The sequence below is a fragment of the Elaeis guineensis genome, chromosome 7 (assembly GCF_000442705.2).
Source record: "Elaeis guineensis isolate ETL-2024a chromosome 7, EG11, whole genome shotgun sequence".
NCBI lineage: Eukaryota > Viridiplantae > Streptophyta > Magnoliopsida > Arecales > Arecaceae > Elaeis > Elaeis guineensis.
In genome coordinates, this window is record NC_025999.2 from 83,826,885 (window position 1) to 83,846,713 (window position 19,829).

General features: G+C 35.8%; 1 protein-coding gene across 1 annotated transcript; it reads left to right on the plus strand.

The window, feature by feature from the left end:
• The first annotated feature begins 8,835 nt into the window (after window positions 1-8,835).
• LOC140859455 (pentatricopeptide repeat-containing protein At4g19191, mitochondrial-like) lies at window positions 8,836-12,875 on the plus strand. The gene is given in 5 exon segments (XM_073261296.1): window positions 8,836-8,992; window positions 8,995-10,425; window positions 10,428-11,068; window positions 11,338-11,443; window positions 12,608-12,875. Coding segments are annotated over 3 exon segments (1,950 nt in total). The 5' UTR covers window positions 8,836-8,961; the 3' UTR covers window positions 10,916-11,068; window positions 11,338-11,443; window positions 12,608-12,875.
• Window positions 12,876-19,829: the final 6,954 nt, after the last annotated feature.

Here is a 19,829-nt window from a genome sequence, read left to right on the forward strand (position 1 = left end):
TTTATTTCCAATGTATATTATGTGCCAGACTTGAAGAGTAATATTCTAAGTATTGGCCAACTTTTGGAGAAGGGTTATATAATTCATATGAAAGGGTCATCACTAACCTTAAGAGATTGGAATGGAAGCTGATTGCTTGTGTCCAGATGCGAAGAACAGGATGTTTCCTCTTCTCTTTGAAGACAGATTCTCAAAATTGCTTGCAAGTGGATATCAAGAATCCTTCTTGGCTTTGGCATCTCAGGCTTGGACATTTAAATTTTGAAAGTTTGAAATTGCTATCTAAAGATGGTATGGTGAAAGGTCTTCCGCATATATAATTATCCAAATGAAGTTTGTGAAAGTGCACACTAGCAAGCATACAAGAGCTCCCTTCAAAGGTGGAAAGTCTTGGAAAGCAATGAGACCATTGCAGTTGGTGCATACTGATATATGCGGCCCTCTTCCAGAATCTCATGGTGGTAAAAATATTTTATAACATTTGTTGATGATTTTAGTAGAATGTTGTGGGTTTATTTTCTTAAAGAAAGTCGGCTGCACTCTCTACATTTAAAAATTTTAAATCTTTAGTTGAAAAAGAATGTAACTATAAAGTACAAATTTTGAGATCCGATAGAGGCGGAAATACATGTCAAATGCTTTCAGGAACTATTGTGATGAAGAAGGAGTTCGACATCAATTCACTGCTCCGTACTCTCCACACAAAATGGAGTAGCCGAAAAGAAGAATCGGACCATCCTTGACATGACAAGAAGTATGTTGAAAGAGAAGAACCTTCCCGAGCAATTTTGGGCTGAAGCGTGGCATGTGCAGCCTATCTCATCAACCGAAGTCCGACAAAGTTTCATCAAGGAATGACACCAAAGGAAGCTTGGAGGGCTACAAGCCAGGAGTGAGCCACTTGAAGATTTTTGGGAGCATTGCTTATGCCCAAGTGCCACAAGAGAAGAGAAAAAAGCTTGATAATCGAAGCCAAAAGTGCATCTTCATAGGATACAGTGAGCAATCCAAAGCCTACAAGTTGTATGATCCAACGGCAAATAAGGTAATCATAGTCGAGATGTGGTCTTCAAGGAAGATGATGTATGGGATTGGAGTGGCACAGATTCTCATACCAAATATGTACCACTTCATAATGAAGCTGAGGAGAACATAGAAGTGGAGGCTGTCCAACCAATATTATCACCAGCAAGATCATCTCCACCACCACAAGCTACACCGGCTTCTTCAAGTCATTCTATATCAACAAGTCATGGAAGAAAATTTAGAAGTCTTAATGATCTTTATGATGAAACAGAAGCAGTGAACAAGTTGATTTATATTGTTTTTGCTGATGTTGAATCTCTAACATTTGATGAGCAGTGCAGAAAGCTGAATGGAGAAAGCAATGAAGGAGGAGATCCATGCCCTAGAGAAAAATAATACGTGGGAGTTAACTACACTTCCAAAAGGACAAAAGGCGATAGACGTTAAGTGGGTGTACAAAGTGAAGCACACTGCTAATGGAGAAGTAGAAAGATACAAAGCTCGTCTTGTTGCCAAAGGCTACAAGCAAAAGAAGGGATTCGACTATGATGAAGTCTTTGCACCAGTTGCTCGACTTGACACCGTGAAGCTTATCTTCTCACTTGCATCTCATCACAAGTGGAAGATGTACCATATGGATGTGAAGTCAGCATTTCTCAATGGCTACCTTGAAGAAGAAGTTTATATATTGAGCAACCGGAGGTTATATCCTTAAAGGCATGGAAGATAAAGTGTATAAGTTACGAAAAGCTTTGTATGGGTTGAAGCAAGCACCCGAGCATGGATACACGGATCGATCATTATCTCCAAGGATACGGCTTTGTCAAGTGCCCCTATGAATATGCCACTATGTGAAGAAAAAAGGAGATGATATTTGATAATATGTTTATATGTAGATGACCTTCTTGTGACAGGTAGCAGCAAGGAAATGATTTATGAATTCAAAGCAGCTATGGGCAAGGAGTTCGAAATGACGGGTGGAGACTTGATGTCCTATTTTCTTGGCATCGAGGTAAAGCACAGAGAAGATGGCATCTTCATTTCTCAAGGGAGATATGCAAGAAACATTCTAAAAAAATTCAAAATGGAGAGTTGTAAGGAAGTAACACCCCGGTGGCTTATGGAGAAAAACTTAATAAAGAAGGAGAAGGCAAGGAGGTGAACTCGACTCTCTTCAAAAGTCTTGTTGGAAGTCTTCGCTATCTCACTATAAGTCGGCCCGATATTGTTTTTGGAGTTGGTTTGATTAGTAGATATATGGAGCATCCAAAGGAGTCACATTGGATGGCGGCAAAGAGGATTCTTAGATATCTTAAAGGAACTCTTGATCATGGTATGTTTTATGCTCATTCCAATGATGCAAGTTTAATTGGTTTTTCTGATAGTGATTGGGGTGGAGATCTTGATGAACGGAAGAGCACTTCCGGTTATGTTTTTTATTTTGGTGCTAATGCTTTCTCTTGGAGCTCAAAGAAGCAATCTATTGTGGCACTATCTACATGTGAGGCGGAGTATGTTGCAGCGGCATCATGTGTATGTGAGGCTATATGGTTGCAAAATTTGCTAGAAGAATTGGGTCATCCACAAAAAGAGCCTATAAAGATCAATGTTGATAACAAATCTGCTATTGAGCTAGCCAAGAATCCAGTCCAACATGGAAGAAGCAAACATATCGACACTAGATTCCATTTTCTTCGTGATCAAGTCAAAAAAAGAATTGTGGAGGTTGTGTATTGCAAATCAAAGGAACAAGTTGCTGATATATTCACAAAATCACTCAAAAGTGAAGACTATCAAAGGCTGAGGAAGATGCTTGGAGTCATAGCACCAAGATGAACAAGTTTAAGGGGGAAATTGTTGGATTATTTTAAACTTATCATTAAATGACTTTGGAAAACTAAAAGACCTCTTGGAAAACTAAAGGGTCTCTTGAAAATCTGAAAGGCCTCCTTGTAAAAAGGAATAGGCTTCTTGATAGATGAAGAATACATAGAATTCTGTAAATGCTTCTTAGTATTCCATGCATGAATTAAATGCTATGGAATATAAAAGGCATCATAGGCATCTATAAATAGGAAAGTGATTTGTCCATTGTGGTGTGTGAAGCAAGTATTCTTCTTGTCATCTTTCCACCATAAGAAAAGAGTGTTTATTATTTTTATTTCAGATTCTTCAATTTTATCAAATATATTCATGGTCTTTTCTTTTGATCTCCTAACCCATAGAGGTTTTGATATCAAATGGATGAGCTGGATGAAGCTCTACTCAAATCTTCAACTTTGTGTTGATCATTAACAACATTATTAGAAAATGGTTTCATAATAGACCGGGACTAAAACAAGGTAACCCTCTTTCTCCCATCCTTTTTATCTTAGTAACTGATGTTCTCACTAAAATTCTAAGAACAGCAATCTCTGAAAAGATTATTATTGGAATTGGTTCGAAAGAGCTTGAGGTGCACACCAGCTATTTACAATTTGCCGATGACACCTTGGTGTTTCACAAAGCGGATTTTTCAAGTATCAAATCCCTCAAACTAATTTTGTATGCTTTTGAGTTAGCCACGGGTCTAAGCATCAACTTCTACAAAATCCAACTCATTGGTTTGGGTACTAGTGAATTTCTTCCTCACAACCTGGCTGCCATTCTTGGCTGTCAGGTGTCTAAGCTTTTCACTTGTTATCTGGGTATTTTTCTTCATCACTCTAAACTGACCAAGCAAGATTGGTCTTTCTTTACTGAAAAGATATCCAAGAAGCTATGTGAGTGGAAACAGAAGACCCTTAGCCTTGCAGGTAAACTAATCCTGACCAACTCAGTGATATGTGCCATACCAATCTTCTGGATGTCGGTGCTTAAACTCCCCTCAGCGATCATTCGAGAGATTAATCATCTATGTCAGAAATTTATTTGGGACACATACCACATAGAAAGCAATATCAGGCACTTGCTTAATTGGAACCAGGTTTGTAGGCCAAGACATTATGAAGGTTGGGTGTCAAGGATCTCTCCACTATCAACTGGGCCCTCCAGCTTAAGTGGTGGTGGAGATACTTTAATAATCGTCAAAAGCCATGGTGCAGCTAATTACTACCATCTATTACTCAAGAAGTTTACCCCTAAAGCCATCAAGTTACCTGATCAGAACTACCTCGCCATTCTGGAGAAGCATTCTTGCTTTATTCAGGGCTGTTTAAACAATGCTTTCGGCCGAAGCTGGGCAACAAAGGCCTCATCCTATTCTGGTGTGATCACTGGATTGGAGACAGCCCTTTAAACATCTCCTATCTGAGCATGTTCTACTTTGCTAAAAATTAGAACATTTCAATTGTAGGGTTTCTCCGGCATAACCTTGAGTAAAACTTCACACACCCAATGAGCTTCCTAGCCCAGAGAGAATTTCACTGTTTTATGGATCTCCTTCACTAGCATCCTTTGATAGCTGAACCTGATGAATGGGTTTAGAAGTAGAATATCACTGGTTCATATCGGGTAAGTCAATGCTATAAGTTCTTTATGCATGGTGGTGTGATTTTTCACTTCGATCACTTCATTTGGAAGCTCTCTATTTCAGAAAAAGCTAAGCTTTTCGCATGGCTTTATTATCATGATAAAATCCTATGGTAGTTAACCTTAGCAAAAAAGATGTCCTTGTGGGAAGAAGATGTCCACTATGTGGCGAAAATGAGGAGTTTACGAATCATCTTCTGTTACAATGCAGTTTCACTAAAGATTTTGGTCTATCATTTTCATCAACCTAAACCTCCCAACACTCCCTAATACACTCAAGGCTTGCTGGGATTTATGACGACATCAGAAGGCAATAAGAAGTAGGTTTCCGACTATAGAATGTTTACTAGCCACTGCTTCTTGGTGTTTATGGAAGGAGTGTAACCGTCGTGTCTTCTACTTCCAAGCTACCATGTCCCTAGGTACAGCACGACTCATAGCATTTACCTTCTAGAGCTGGATATCCATTTCCTTAGATCGTAGGGTGCAACAACTAGTGCTTCAGCTGACTTATCTTTCTGACTCTGTTTGCATCTGTAAATTTGTTTCAGCAGGGGCACGTTCGGTAGGCAAAATCCAAGCATCTCTTCGTGCTATCTATCGAATGCAAGACAACTTTGAAAACAGACTCTCTTTCTCCCCTTGGGTCCCTCAGTTTTTTACTTACTTTCCATCTTCTGTTTGATGGGACTTTCCCATGTGATGGGGTCCTAAGTTCTATACATGCACGCTAGGCCCCAATCTACTTTTATTTCAACTTTAATATATAACACTCTTCTGGAGAAAGAGCCTCTTCTCTAATTTCTCAAAAAAAAAAAAAAAAAAAAAAAAAAATAAAAAAAAAATAATTATAAAATAATAAAATAATTTTTTTTACCAAATAAAAAAAAATTAATTTTTTTATATTTTTAATATCCAAAAAAAAAAAAAAAAATATTAAAAACGCCATTTTGAATGGCATTTTTAAAATTTTACAAAAAAAAAAAATCTAAAAGAATTTTTTTTTAAATTTTAATTAATAAATAATTAAATTTAATTTGATTGATTTAAATATAAAATTTTTGTAATTCAATAAAAAAAATAATTTTAGATTTTTTTCAATTTTTTTTAAAAATTCTAAAAATCTTAAGAATTTAAAAATAAAAATATATAGAAAATAAAAAAGAAAAGAAATATGAAATAAATAAAAATTTTAAATTTAATTGAAAAACATCATTTCAAATGCTTGTCAAAAAATATAAAAAATAAATTTAAAAAATAAAATGTACCATTAAAAAATAAAATTTTTTAAAAAAAATCAAAAAAATAAGAATTATATTTAAATTTTTAAAAAAATTAAATTTTAAAGATTAATTGAAATAAAAAAATTTGTAAATTGAACTTTAAAAAAAAAATTTAATTATTGTAAAAATTATCTCAAGAAAAGAAAAAAATATTGTAAAAAAATAAAATACCCTAAAAAAGAAAGAAAGGAAAAAAATAGAATGAAAAAAAAATAAAATTTAAAATTTTTACAATATTTTAAATTTTAAATTTTTTTCTTTTCTTTCTTTTTTAGGGTATTTTTTATTTTTTTACAATATTTTTTTCTTTTTTTGAGATAATTTTTTTACAATAATTTAAAAAAAAATTTATTTTTTTTAAAGTTCAATTTACAAATTTTTTTATTTCAATTAATCTTTAAAATTTTATTTTTTAAAAAATTTAAATTATAATTCTTATTTTTTTAATTTTTTAAAAATATTTTATTTTTTAATGGTACATTTTATTTTTTAAATTTATTTTTTATATTTTTTGACAAGCATTTGAAATGATGTTTTTCAATTAAATTTAAATTTTTTATTTTTTTCATATTTCTTTCTCTTTTTTTTCATTTTCTATGATATTTTTTATTTTTAAATTTCTTAAGATTTTTTTAGACATTTTTTAAAAAAAAATTTGAAAAAAAAATCTAAAATTATTTTTTTATTTGAATTACAAATTCAAATCTTTATATTTTAAATTTTAATTAAAATTAAAATTTTAATTTATTTATTAATTTAAAATTTAAAAAAAAAATTCATTCTTTCCAAATTTTTTTTTTTTTTGGTGAGAAAAATTGAAAACGCCATTTTGAATGGTGTTTTTAGAAACGTCATTCAAAATGGCATTTTTAAAAATACCATTTTAAACAGCGTTTCTTTTTTTTTTTTTTTTGGGCGATGCCATCGTGGAAAAAGGGTGACGTGGGGAGAAAAAACGCCATTCAAAATGGCGTTTTTCCCTTTTGCATCAGTTTGGTAAAAAGTTAAGTTTTAAATTATTTTGATAATTAATTTTTTTTTTGTATTATTCTGGAAAAGAGCTCCAAAATATATATATATATACAACATATGAACATGATATTTATTTGATTTATCATCTATTTTAATAATATCATTGATTCTTTAGTCATAAAATTTAATTATCCAACTTATATCCATAATTATATCCATACTCTAGTATTCAAATTGCATCCATATATGTTTAAAATAAATATAGATATAAATTTTTATATTTTAATAATATTCGTATCCATATTTGTATTCATCAGATAAAACAAATATGGATATGGATATGTTAGTAGCTAATCCGTATCGATCTAGTTTTAGCTCCACTAGAAGATGTTATTTGAGTTCCTTAGTTTTATATAAGCATCCAAGATCTTCTCAGCGAATAACTAATATACAACTAAATACACGTCTACACAAAACCTCATATACTCTCCTTGTTTAGGCTCTAAGGTCTTTGCTAGGCTAAGAGTCCAAATACATACATCCATTCATAAATATCATGATTGGCCCATGATAATAGTCCCGATAAATCCATTGTTAGCTTATATTCATCTGAGTGGAAAATTGCAGAATAGTTGCATTTAATAGCTAGGGATGTTAGTCATACACCAAAAATAGTTAAGAATAGAAGTACTCTTTGAAATCTAAATTTTTTTATCATGGTTGAAGCATACCCACTTCATACAATCATCTCATACTAAATTTCATCAATTAACTATGCATATTTATGGTAGTTATAATTACTGAGCCAGCACATTAGTAAGATAGACATAATAGATATATTGCATGATAGTGTCCTTCTAGGCTGGTAAAGAAGCATCATTTCAAATCTGGTTGTCCAAGAAGAGCTTAGTTTTCGAAGTCAAGGTTGTATCTCTGCAATGGGTATTGAAGAGGTTTGCTGCTTAGCTGAGAAGTACTATCATTTTGACACTATTGCCACGTCCCTTGTTGCCCCCATTTCTAGGACTCTCTTGTTATCCTCAGCGACCTAAAGGGTTCTTTTAATTTTTTGGAGCCTCCACCCTCGGAGTTTATCAAGATCAATTTTGATGGTAGTATTAAGGATGACAGAGATAGTGCGAGCTATGTCATCCGAGGCTTAGATGCCAAATTTTTGACTGCTGAGGCTCTCATCTCTTCAAGCCGTCTGTTTCAGGAGTGGAGCTCTGTGCCACTTGGGCAAACATCATCTATGAGGCATGAGTTCTAAACGAAGAGGAACTTTATTGAGGACAATCCGGCCATAGTCATCGGATGGATCCCAAATGAGGTGAAACATCTGGAGGTTCATCCACTACTCCAAAACATCTAAAGTCTCTTCATCATTCCACTACGACGTCTGTTCGGCATGTATTTGAGAGATGAATAGTGCTGCGGATTTGATTGCATCTTTGTTGCCAAGCACACTAGAAATTGGATCTAGCATCAAGATGATGACTATCTTCGAGTCCTACGAGAATTTTATATTTTAATTTTCTAAATTTACCCCACTAGAATGATATGATGGTCTGTTATACCAATAAAAAAAAAAAATGAAGCATCATTATCACATGGATTCTTTACTAAACCTTAAAATCATGATCGAGACAATAAAAGTATGCTTGGTCTTACAAACTCATGGAACAAATTATATCTTACACTATATGCACTAAAATGATCGTATCCTATAATTTTTTTTTTTTTTTTTTTGGACCAGTCAATAAGACGGATGCATGATAAATGTGATTCATAGAAAGGAGACCGATGACTTATATGATGCACGGCTATATGGTACATAAAGCGTGGGATATAAACAAATTGTTTTATCTTATGCACTCCCTAGATCTGTAACTTGCAAGACCATGCCGTATGCCATTGGAGCAGGACAACCATGCTATTTTCACTTCTTCAAGCACCTGCATTTCATCTTTGAACGAACTTTTCCCGGCCATGTCATTTATTATTACCAGATCATGTGCAACATGCTCGGACATAGAGTGACAAAGATGATATGAAGTATTTCTACGAGGAAGTATATACTTGACAAGGGCAATATTATTTCCAAAACCGTTTACTGATATAATTCAGATCTTGTAGCTCACACCAACAAATATGACCTGATGCCGTGGGTATGGCCTCCCATGCTCGGGCTCTCAACCGTTTTTAAGTCCATCGACCGTTAACGCCTGGAACTCCGCCATCCGAGCATCCGCCAACGAGGGCCTCCACCGGGAAGCCCTCCTTCTGTACCGCCAGATGAAGAGATCCCACCTCCACCCCGACCACCTCACCTTCCCCTTCCTTCTCAAAGCCTGCGCGCGCCTTGCTGATACCCCCCTCCCCCAAATCATCCACGCCCACGTCCTCAAATCCCCTTTCTCCTCTGATGTCTTCGTTGGGACGGCGATGGTCGACATGTACGTCAAGTGCCGGCAACTGGAGGCTGCGAATGTTCTGTTTGAAAGTATGCCCGAGAGAGATGCCGCTGCTTGGAATGTCGTGATTATGGGATTTTCTGACCTTGGTTCTCTTGACAGGGTTTTAGCCGTCTTTAACCGCATGAGATTGGCCGAGGTCAGCCCTGACTCAATCACCATCATAAGCTTGACTCGGTCATGCGGCTGCGAGAACAACCCGAGCATGCTGAAAGCTGTTCATTGTTTGGGGATTCAGATGGGAATCGGAGCTGATGTTGCAGTGGCCAACACCTGGATTTCTGCCTATGCCAAGTGCGAGGATCTGGGCTCGGCTGAATCTGTCTTTACCGAGATCTCCATCGAAATGAGGTCGGTTGTGTCATGGAATTCCATGATCGCAGGTTATGCATATGTTGGAAGATCCAATGAAGCCATTGGTTTCTTTCGTTCGATGAGTCGAGAAGGCGTTCGACCAGATTTGAGCACCACTGTCAGCTTACTTTCGGTCTTCGCGCATTCTGAAGCAACATCAGAGGGTAAGCTCATCCATTCAGTTGCTATTAAAGCAGGATTGGATTCGGATGTTTCTTTTATGAATACTCTGATTGCATTTTACTCGAAATGTGGAGATGTCGATGCTGCACAATATTGTTTCAACAACATGTCTGAGAGGACTCCTGTTTCTTGGACCGCACTTATCAGTGGCTATGCCGAAAATGGATATACGGATGAGGCTATGGATCTGTTTCATGCCATGGAAGCTGCTGGGGAAAGACCTGATGCAGTCACTGTGGTTGCTGTTCTCTCTGCTTGTAGCCAAATGGGAGCTCTTGATCTTGGCAGATCAATGAATAGGTATGCAATTGCAAATGGGTTTGAAGGCACTGTCCTAGTTTGTAATGCATTAATAGACATGTATGCCAAATGTGGTAGCCTCGGTGAAGCTCGAAGACTTTTTGATGTCATGCATCGAAGAACGATAGTCTCTTGGACTGCCATGATCATGGGTTATGCCATAAATGGAGATTTTACAGAAGCTTTAGATTTATTTTCTCAGATGGTGAAATCAGGATTGAAGCCGAATCATGTAACACTTTTGGCTGTTCTGCAAGCATGTGCCCATGGTGGCTTGCTGGAGAAGGGGTTGGTCTTTTTTGATATGATGAGTAAAGTGTATCACATAAGCCTAGATTAGAACATTATGCTTGCATGGCTGATCTCCTTGGCCGTCGAGGGAGACTAAAAGAGGCATTCAGATTCATCCAAAGAATGCCTGTCAAACCGGATGCTGGTGTGTGGGGTGCTCTCCTTGGTGCTTGCATAACTCACCACGAGACCGAGATTGGGATGTATGTAGTGAGCCATCTTTTTGAATTAGAACCTCAAGCAGCTGCATCGTATGTTGGTATGGCCAATATTTTTGCTGCAAAACAGAGGTGGGAAGGTGTAGCAAAGTTGCGTGTGATGATGAAACAGAAGGGGATCAGGAAGTCACCTGGACGGAGCATTGTTCAGGTGAATGGAAGGTTTCATATATTCACTGTTGAAGATAGGACTCATCCCGAAGGCTTGCAGATTTATGAAGTCCTCGATAATTTGGCTCTGCTCTTAAAAGAAGCAGGTCATCAGACAGATTTTGAATGTTTATTGGCATTTGAAATGGAATAGAAGTGGAATTGAGTCATCCATTTTGCTAGAAAGAGGCATTTTCCTTCTATTGTGCCCCAAAGTACTTACAATGGTGGGAAATATAAGCTTAATAACTTGTGTTCAGATTTGGTTTGCCCAGCAGCATGCATCGTCTGAAAAAAAAAAAATGCCGTAAGTGCCCTGTTTCTTATATGCGAAGATATTATTTATAATTGGAGAGCTAAGCGTAACTACAAAATAAAGCCTAGTAAACAAAGATACCACATCCACATATAAGAACATGATCACTGTGAAGATTAAATGACGCATTATCATGCAGTCATGGCATATAAATTTCAAAAAATGAATATATTTGAGGTATGCATGATTCCTACTTATGCAGTCTTACCCACGATGGAATCTCACTAATCCTCCGGTGCCAAAATATTGATGCGTTGCAGGGTTTTAGTGAAGGGGGTGATGCCCCAGTCTTCTCACCCCTCCACTGCTTGGGGGAAATTCTGTGTCTGAATCTTAGGCAGTGCTTCTCCAAACACTTGGATCTAGGTAATTTACTTCAGTCAGGTCCTTTCTCTCTTTCACTTTCTATGAAAGGAAAAAATTAGTTGTGTTATATACAAAATAAACCAAAAATATAGCATTTATTACACTTGTCATCCCCCGCATTTTCTACATATCCAAAAAACAGCGACCAAATGCTTTTGTAAAGTAGAAAAAACTACTTCCGTAAGTGGATTTTTATTGTGATTTCTTAAAAATAGTACTGCATAGAGTCACATTCTTGATTTGATTGCTTTCTGACCTTCTTAAGAGAAACAATTCCAAGCACCCACACCTAGTTCAAGCTATTTCTTCCTTTCAGATAGGCTTGTCTAATTTGGATCAATCTGAAAATGTTTTCGACCTTTCGTGTTCAAGCTAGTTCAAAATTGCATTAAGTGCATCAATATTTACATATTAATAATAGTAACATAGACTAAAAGCCATACTAGCGTACATGTTATTCTTCTACTTAAAAGCCTCCTTTTCAATTGTCACAAAGTGTTTGCTGTTCATTTGGCTCTCATGTTAAATATTCATTGCCTTTACTTTAGATCTAGAGGAATTTGCATCAGAGTTAAGTAATTTGGTTGACAGTTATACATTCTACTTTAATATATTTAGGGTGACATGCAGTTTTCATGTACAACCTTGTTAAGATAGTTCTCTGGTTAAAATGTGTTTCAAGAAATTCAATCATGTAATCTTTGTATTATTATATTATTCTAGTTGAGCAGAATAGGATATAACAAGGTGGTTGGAGAAAGAGATGCATATTAAGTGTATTTAATTGAAGCATGCTAGTAGAAACCTGGATTATTTGACTTTTTATAACTTCTGGTAGATAATAGATCAAGAAGAGACAGTAGTAGCAGCATGACTAATGCATCAAACAAGCCTGCTGACCACCTATTACACATCATAATTTGCATGGTTTTCTTTGACATTGTATAAGCTCATTAAAATGGAGGATGATTTGGCATGCCTTCTTTCTTCCTCACTCACTTTACTACTTGGTCAATGACAATACATATGAAAAAAGCATATGTCACCTAATTTTGACCATTATCTCCTAGAAAGGCTTTATTTAGTTGCTTCATGTATTGCTTGAGCCTAAATGCATTCTCATTTTTTGTTAACCTTGATATCACGTATTTTCGATGGGTGCAGGGAAGGCATTGGTTATGACAAGCTCCAATTGAAGTATCAATCCAGTTCCCCATCATTATAGGTAACAAAAGAAAGATACACAGTTGGCTCTTGGGAGTGATTCAGATGAATGCTTGTTTTGTTAACCTGCAATGCATGGATGGCAAAAGGAGCCTACATAATTTATAGTCAATTTCGGTTAGTAGTGATAATATGATAATGGATAATGTACTGAACAACCTGCTATTAAGTCAAGACATTCATATGTCAATAATCTTAAGTTTGTAAATTACTAGAGTCATGTGGAGATGGTTCTTATCAGTTAATGTTACCTTGTTTTCTTATACAGAGATGGATTTCTACTAGAAATGCTGAAGATCAGACCTTCCAAATGTTTAAACTTCTGGTTCCCATGAGGCTATATATTATACTGCTATAAATGCTCTGGAAGTATCCTTTAGCGCTTAAAGAACTGCAGCTGGTTCAGATGCTTTTTGCAGCCAAATATGGGAAGGAATTTGTGAGAGCTGCATCGAGCTTCTGCCAGATTGACTGAAAATAGCCAGGTTTTATGACTGTCAAGCAGGGTTATCAAATTGTTATCACCATTTCCATTTGAGTCTGTCTCCTAATTGTTAACCCATTTTTGCAGATAACTGAACTGTTATCTGCTCGGGCTCCTTCGGTGGAAACCAAACTGAATTTGCTGAAGGAAAATGCTGAAGAACAATAGTTAGATATGGATCCATTTTAATGTAAAATAAAGTTCCTCAAGCCACAATTGGAGATTTAATGGTAAGCTGCTGTCATTATGTGCTATTATCAGGATACATATTCTCTTCAACAGTATTGGAGATTATCTCTATTAATCATCAGAGCAGGCCTCATCATTCTTTGGTTTGTCTGATATTGCTCTATCCCGATGAGAAACATGACGGAAAAAACAAAAAAAAAAACAAAAACCTTCCACCCGTGTGGAATTTTTTCATGAAGAACCTGATCCAGGTACAGGTTCTGATTCCTTCAATATTCCACAAGTCAGAATGTTTCATCTGATCAATTTCTTATGATTCTTCATCAGCAAAAGAACTAGTTGGACCATTAAAACTATCCACTCCCTTGCATGACTGGGGGCTTGACCTGCGAAGAGTATATTCGATGGCTTTAGATTGCCATGAGTCTGTTCTTTTCATGATGAAGATAGAATTAGAACCAAGCCACATCTATGGCAACCTTAGCCTTTGGCTCGATAAGCACGATTATCTTCTTGGTGTTGACTCTGAATAGTGTAGGTGGAGCAAAGATAGGATCTTTTTTATGAGAAAAGCAAAGATAGAATCTTCTATCTCACTACGAGCACCTGTTTGGAGGAAAAAGACAAGGTCAGGCACATGGCCCCCAAAAGCATCAAGTCGCAAGTGCCTGAGCAGAATGTCAATGCTTAGGTGTCGGTAAAATTACAAAAATATTCAGCTTCAAGGAATATTTGTAAAGAACATGTACGATGGGAAATGGGATGCAGGAATAAAGCACAATATTGGAGTAGCAATCATGATCAATCCAAAAAGTATACCATTGATTCTAGTCAAATTAGGCCAAAACCTAAGTCAAAAAGAAAAATAAGCTCTATTGTTAATGGAATAAAGATGGCATTAATAGAAGAAAAATGGATATATGGATGTGGTACGAGCAATCAGAGTGAAGTCCATGACATTAAATTTTTTTTTACTTAACATCCTACTAAGATCAGCAAAGATGATCGATTTATCAATCTGATTCGTGTCGATCTCTAAGTTTAGGTTAAATGGATTCAGATTATAAATAGATTGATCTATTTAATATTTGAATTGAATTTAAATTTATATATTTTATCCATTTAATCCATTTAACATTCAGATAGAGTTATATTAGATAATATATTTAATCTGTTTAATCTGTTTAAAATCTATTTAATTTATTTTTAACCTATTTAATTCAATCTATTTAACCTGTTTAATTTGTTAAAAATTTATTTAATCTATTTAACCCATTTAACCTAACTTGATTTGTTTAATAAATAGATTAAATAGGTCGGATCAATATACTTGTTGAATAAATAAGTTGGATTCAAATCTAAATTTTGACATGTTCAATAAATAGATCGAATTCAGGTTGACCATTTTGTGTCCAACCGGCGTCAATCCTACCTATGTCCGATCCGACTTGATCTGATTGCCACCTCTACATCCCATTGGGCCATATAATCATTCAAATTCCATCTTATATTGTGTGTTTATAACTGACAAGCACCAGGAAGTACTGTGAGATTGATCAGATGAGCAACATTATTTTTCAGTGAACAGCCTACTCTTAAGATTGCATTTGGTAGCTGGCAATCTATCCAGATTGTTGGCAATTTAATATGAGCCCATCAGATTACTGTATTTGGTATGTTTTTTGGGTGGCAATCCAGATTACTTTGGCAATCCAGATTACCTCTCAGGAGGTAATTTGGATTTTCTTAGGAAGAAGTGGCTATACAGATTACCACTTGTTTGGTAATATTGTAAAAAAAATTTAGACAAAATTATCCTTCAAAAAAAAAATCATACAAAATTCATCCCTCCACCCCCTTCTCGACGGCTCTCATCCTCCCCTTATTATATATAATAATATGATATAATATATTATAATATAATATACTATTATTATATTATTATTATATTTTTATAGTAATTATATTGTATTACAATAATATAGTATATGATAATATATTATATGAATCCTATTATATATAACAATAAATTATATTGTATTATAATATGTTGTTATATTATATTATATTACATCATTATTATATTATTATATATTACAAAATTATATTAGTATATATTATTTGATTATTATTATAATATATTATAATAATATATATTATATTATATTAATATCTTATATTAAAATAATATAGTATATAATATAATATTATTATATATAATAATATAGTGTATTATATTATATTATAATAATTTATTATTATATAATCATATATTATTATATATTATATTAATATATTATAGTATATATTATATAAATATTATTCTATATAACAATATATTAATTATATTGTTACATTATTATATTATAACATATTGTAATATGTTAATATATAAATATTATAATATATAATATAATATTATTATATATAATAATATAGTATAATATATTATATTAATATATTATATTAATATATTATATTAAAATAATATAATAAATTATATTATAATATTTTATTATAATATTATAATATACTATATTAAAATATATTATGTTATATTAATTATATAAATATCATTAATATTACATTACTATATATTATTATTATATTATTATTATATATTATAATAATATATATTATATTATATTAATATCTTATATTGATATAATATAGCATATGATATAATATTATTATATATAATAATATTGTATATTATATTATATTATAAAAATATGTTATTATATTATCATATAATATTATATATTGATATATATTGTAATGTTTATTATATAAATATTATTCTATATAACAATATAATTAACTATATTGTTATACTATTATATTATAATATATTAATATGTTAATATTATAATATATTATAAGAATATTTTTTATTAATATAACATAATATATAATATATTATTATATATAATAATATAGTATAATATATTATATTATTATATTATTAAAATAAAATGATATATTATATTATATTATAATAGTTTATTATAATATCATAATGTAATATTGCAATATACTATATTAAAATATATTATATTATAATAATTATATAAATATCATTATATATAATAATATAATATAATATATTATTATTATTATAAAATTAAGGGGGTATTTTAAAATTTTAATTTTATATTACCGATAATCTGATTGTCATATCAAACATATCAATCAAGATTTTCAGTAATTTTACTGCAACATTACTTACATATACCAAACACAGTAATCAACGTTACTAGCAATTTAATGGTAGCAATCTATCTTGAAGGTAATTCAGATCATCTTTCAAAATTATCTGACGATGCACCAAATGCAATCTATTCAAAATTGCCAAGGATTTTATCAAATCCACTTCATAGTTGTGCTAACTTTTATTTTTGAAAGATCGAGCATGGGAAGTCATCCCCACAGCAGCAGGTCATTTTGTTGGCGGGAAGGTACAGGAGTTGATTTGTGTGAGTAAAGAGTCTGTTGCCGTCATGAGTATGGAATAAAATTTTATTGGCCTCACCAGTAGTTAAAGTGTCCCCACTCTAGATCACGAGGAATGCTGAATATGATCCCGTAATAAATGGTATGGATGTTAAATTTTGTTCAAAGATGGAACGCAGGTGCATGAAGAAGAAAAAATAGCACAGTTGTCTTGCTCCAACGGCATATGGCACGGTCTTTTAAGTCATAAAGAGGAAGCCCATAGGAAAATCTGTATTGAGTTTGCGCTATCATTGAGGTTAATGAAGAACCAATATGACCAGCGGACACAACGCCATTTTGCCACCCTAGAAGCGATGCTGTTGTACAATATTTGATCATAATAACTACTATAATATGTACCGATTTAATAACAAAATTTAGTTTGAGATGACTGTATCAAGTGGGGACACTTTAACTTGCATGCCTAGCTATTGAATGCAAGAGTCCTCCATTTTCCCACTTCGATGAATGTAATGTAGTTCCTGCCATGAAGGGAAGTGCCTTATCAAGGGGGTTGTTGATGCTGGAAGCATTGCTCTTTTATTTCAGCACCAGGCATCCAGTCCATTGGTTCCAACTTGGCAAGAAAACGGGCCCAGCATCCGGATCAAAGCAACAAGCCAGTTGCCGGCTCGGGAAAGAACGTATGGCAAAATCCAAACCACGTCCAAACATATGCATCAATAGCATGCCAAGAAATCATATCATGAATTATGATATGATATTTCTTTATGTTTAGATCTGATTTAGATTCGGTATGCCCCCAGCAGCACCCTGCGGAGAAAATGAGCTGTAAGCGCCCGTCTCTTATATGCGAGGATATTACTTATCTTTCTAAGCACTATAGAGATCTCATTAGCCAAGCAAAGATTCGATTTTTCTTCTCTGCAAACAGCGATATTATTCTTTAAATTAAAAATTTCCTCTTCATAGTGATCCATGCACAAGCAATTAGGCCTCTTGGAGAATGGAGACTGGAAAGAGGTAGTAGACAAAACCAGGAGCAGGTGGTAGCGAAGACCAGCTAGTTCGAGATGGAGAAAGTGGCGAGGTAGACGAAGAAAGCAGAGGGTCACATGAGGAAGGCAGAGAGAAGAGGAAGAAAGGAGTAAAAAAGAAGAAGCTAGAGAGAAGTAAGGAGAAGAGTCTTGGGAGGGTCGATGGACAAGGAGCATGAAGGGACAATGGGGTAGGTTAAGGCAGAATAGTCCTAATGATCAGAGGAAAGCCAAAGGCAGGAAACAGGGATAAAACCTATTCTGGGGACCCCTAGAACCACGGATCTCCATTTCTTTATGGTTTAATCGAAACCATCAGGGATCCACGGTTCCCATCCCTAGTAGAATGGCTGCTTGGCGACAACCCTTGAATAGACCAGGGTAACACTAGAATGATGCCCTTTACAACATTTCCAAGCTGGGCCCAAGAGAGCAAGCAAGGAAAAGAAATGCTTTTGAAGAATAAGAATGACCGAAACAGCTTAAAATCTAAACTCACTCTTCTTGTCTAACATAAACCATGGTAGTCTTGGAAAGCAAAGTTTTTCCAACACGAATGCAGAATACCAATAGCAAAGGTGCTGGTTTTTGAGTTTTTGTGAAGAATTAGATCTAATTACAAGAGACTTATAGTGGAGCAATTGCACACCATTATTTAGCTTTTGCTATTCTTTTTTTGATCGGTGGCCATATGTATAGGACCAATTCAGACATTGATTATTGTTGGTGCAAAAATCTGCCTGCGCCGAAGAAGCTGGAGTCGAAGGAGTCGCGGTTGCCGCCGGGACCTGCAAAAGAAGTCTAAACCGGAGGTGGGGTTGCTCCGACAAGACCCTCCGATGCTCAAGTCAGTTCTCTGCCTCAACAAGAATGGAGTGTTCGAATGGAAATTTTAGCAGAGTTTCTAGATAAAAATGAGAGCTTATAGAATAACGTATCTGGGGTCCCCTTTTATAGGCGTAGGGGGCTGTAAGCTGATAGCGACATCTGTAACCGTCTGGTCGTGGGCTGCCTAGGGTCAGGTAGAGTTTGTTGCGAAGAGTAGTGGAGTAGACCCGTGGCTATCACCGAAGCGCGCCACGTGGAGTCTGCCGCAGGGAGTGGAGCGGCGTCCGTTGTCGCGACTTGCCAGAGGATGGAAGAATCGCGCGGTATCCATCGCAGGAAGTGGAGCAGGATCGTGGGCATCATAGCGGTCTGCCAGGGAGTAATGGAGCCGCGCAGAATCCGTCGCAGGAAGTGAAGCAGGATCGTGGCCGTTGCTGCGTCACGCCAGGGAGTGCAGACCTGTCGGCTGAAGTTCGGCTGGAGAGTCTGACGGAGAGGGGTGGTTAGCTATCCATTTGAGAGGAGCCCGGAGTCCGGCTCCCGTAAGAGTCCGGACGAAGTCTTCCTTTAGCCGAAGTCGGAGACGAGGTCCGGCTCCCGTAGGGGTCCGGGCGGAGTCTTCTTGCAATTAAAGTCGGGCGAAGTCCGGCTCCCGTAGGAGTCCGGACGAAGCTTACCAGCGGTTAAAGTTGGTGACGGAGCCCGACTCCCGTAGGAGTCCGGGCGGAGTCTGCTTGCGGTCGGAGTTGTGGGCGGAGTCCGGCTCCCGTAGGAGTCCGGACGAGGTCTGTCTGCAGCCGGAGTCGGGGACGAGGCTCGGCTCCCGTAGGGGTCCGGGCGAAGTCTTCCTGCAATTAAACTAAGGGGCGAAGTCCGACCCCCGTAGGAGTCCGGACGAAGCTTACCAGCGGTTGAAGTTAGTGACGGAGCCCGGCTCCCGTAGGAGTCCGAGCGGAGTCTGCTTGCAGTCGGAGTTGTGGGCGGAGTCCGGCTCCAGTAGGAGTCCGGGCGGGATCTGTCTGCAGCCGGAGTCGGGGACGAAGCCCGGCTCCCGTAGGGGTCCGGGTGGAGTCTTCCTGCAATTAAAGTCAAGGGCGAAGTCCGGCTCCCGTAGGAGTCCGGACGAAGCTTACCAGCGGTTGAAGTTGGTGACGGAGCCCGGCTCCCG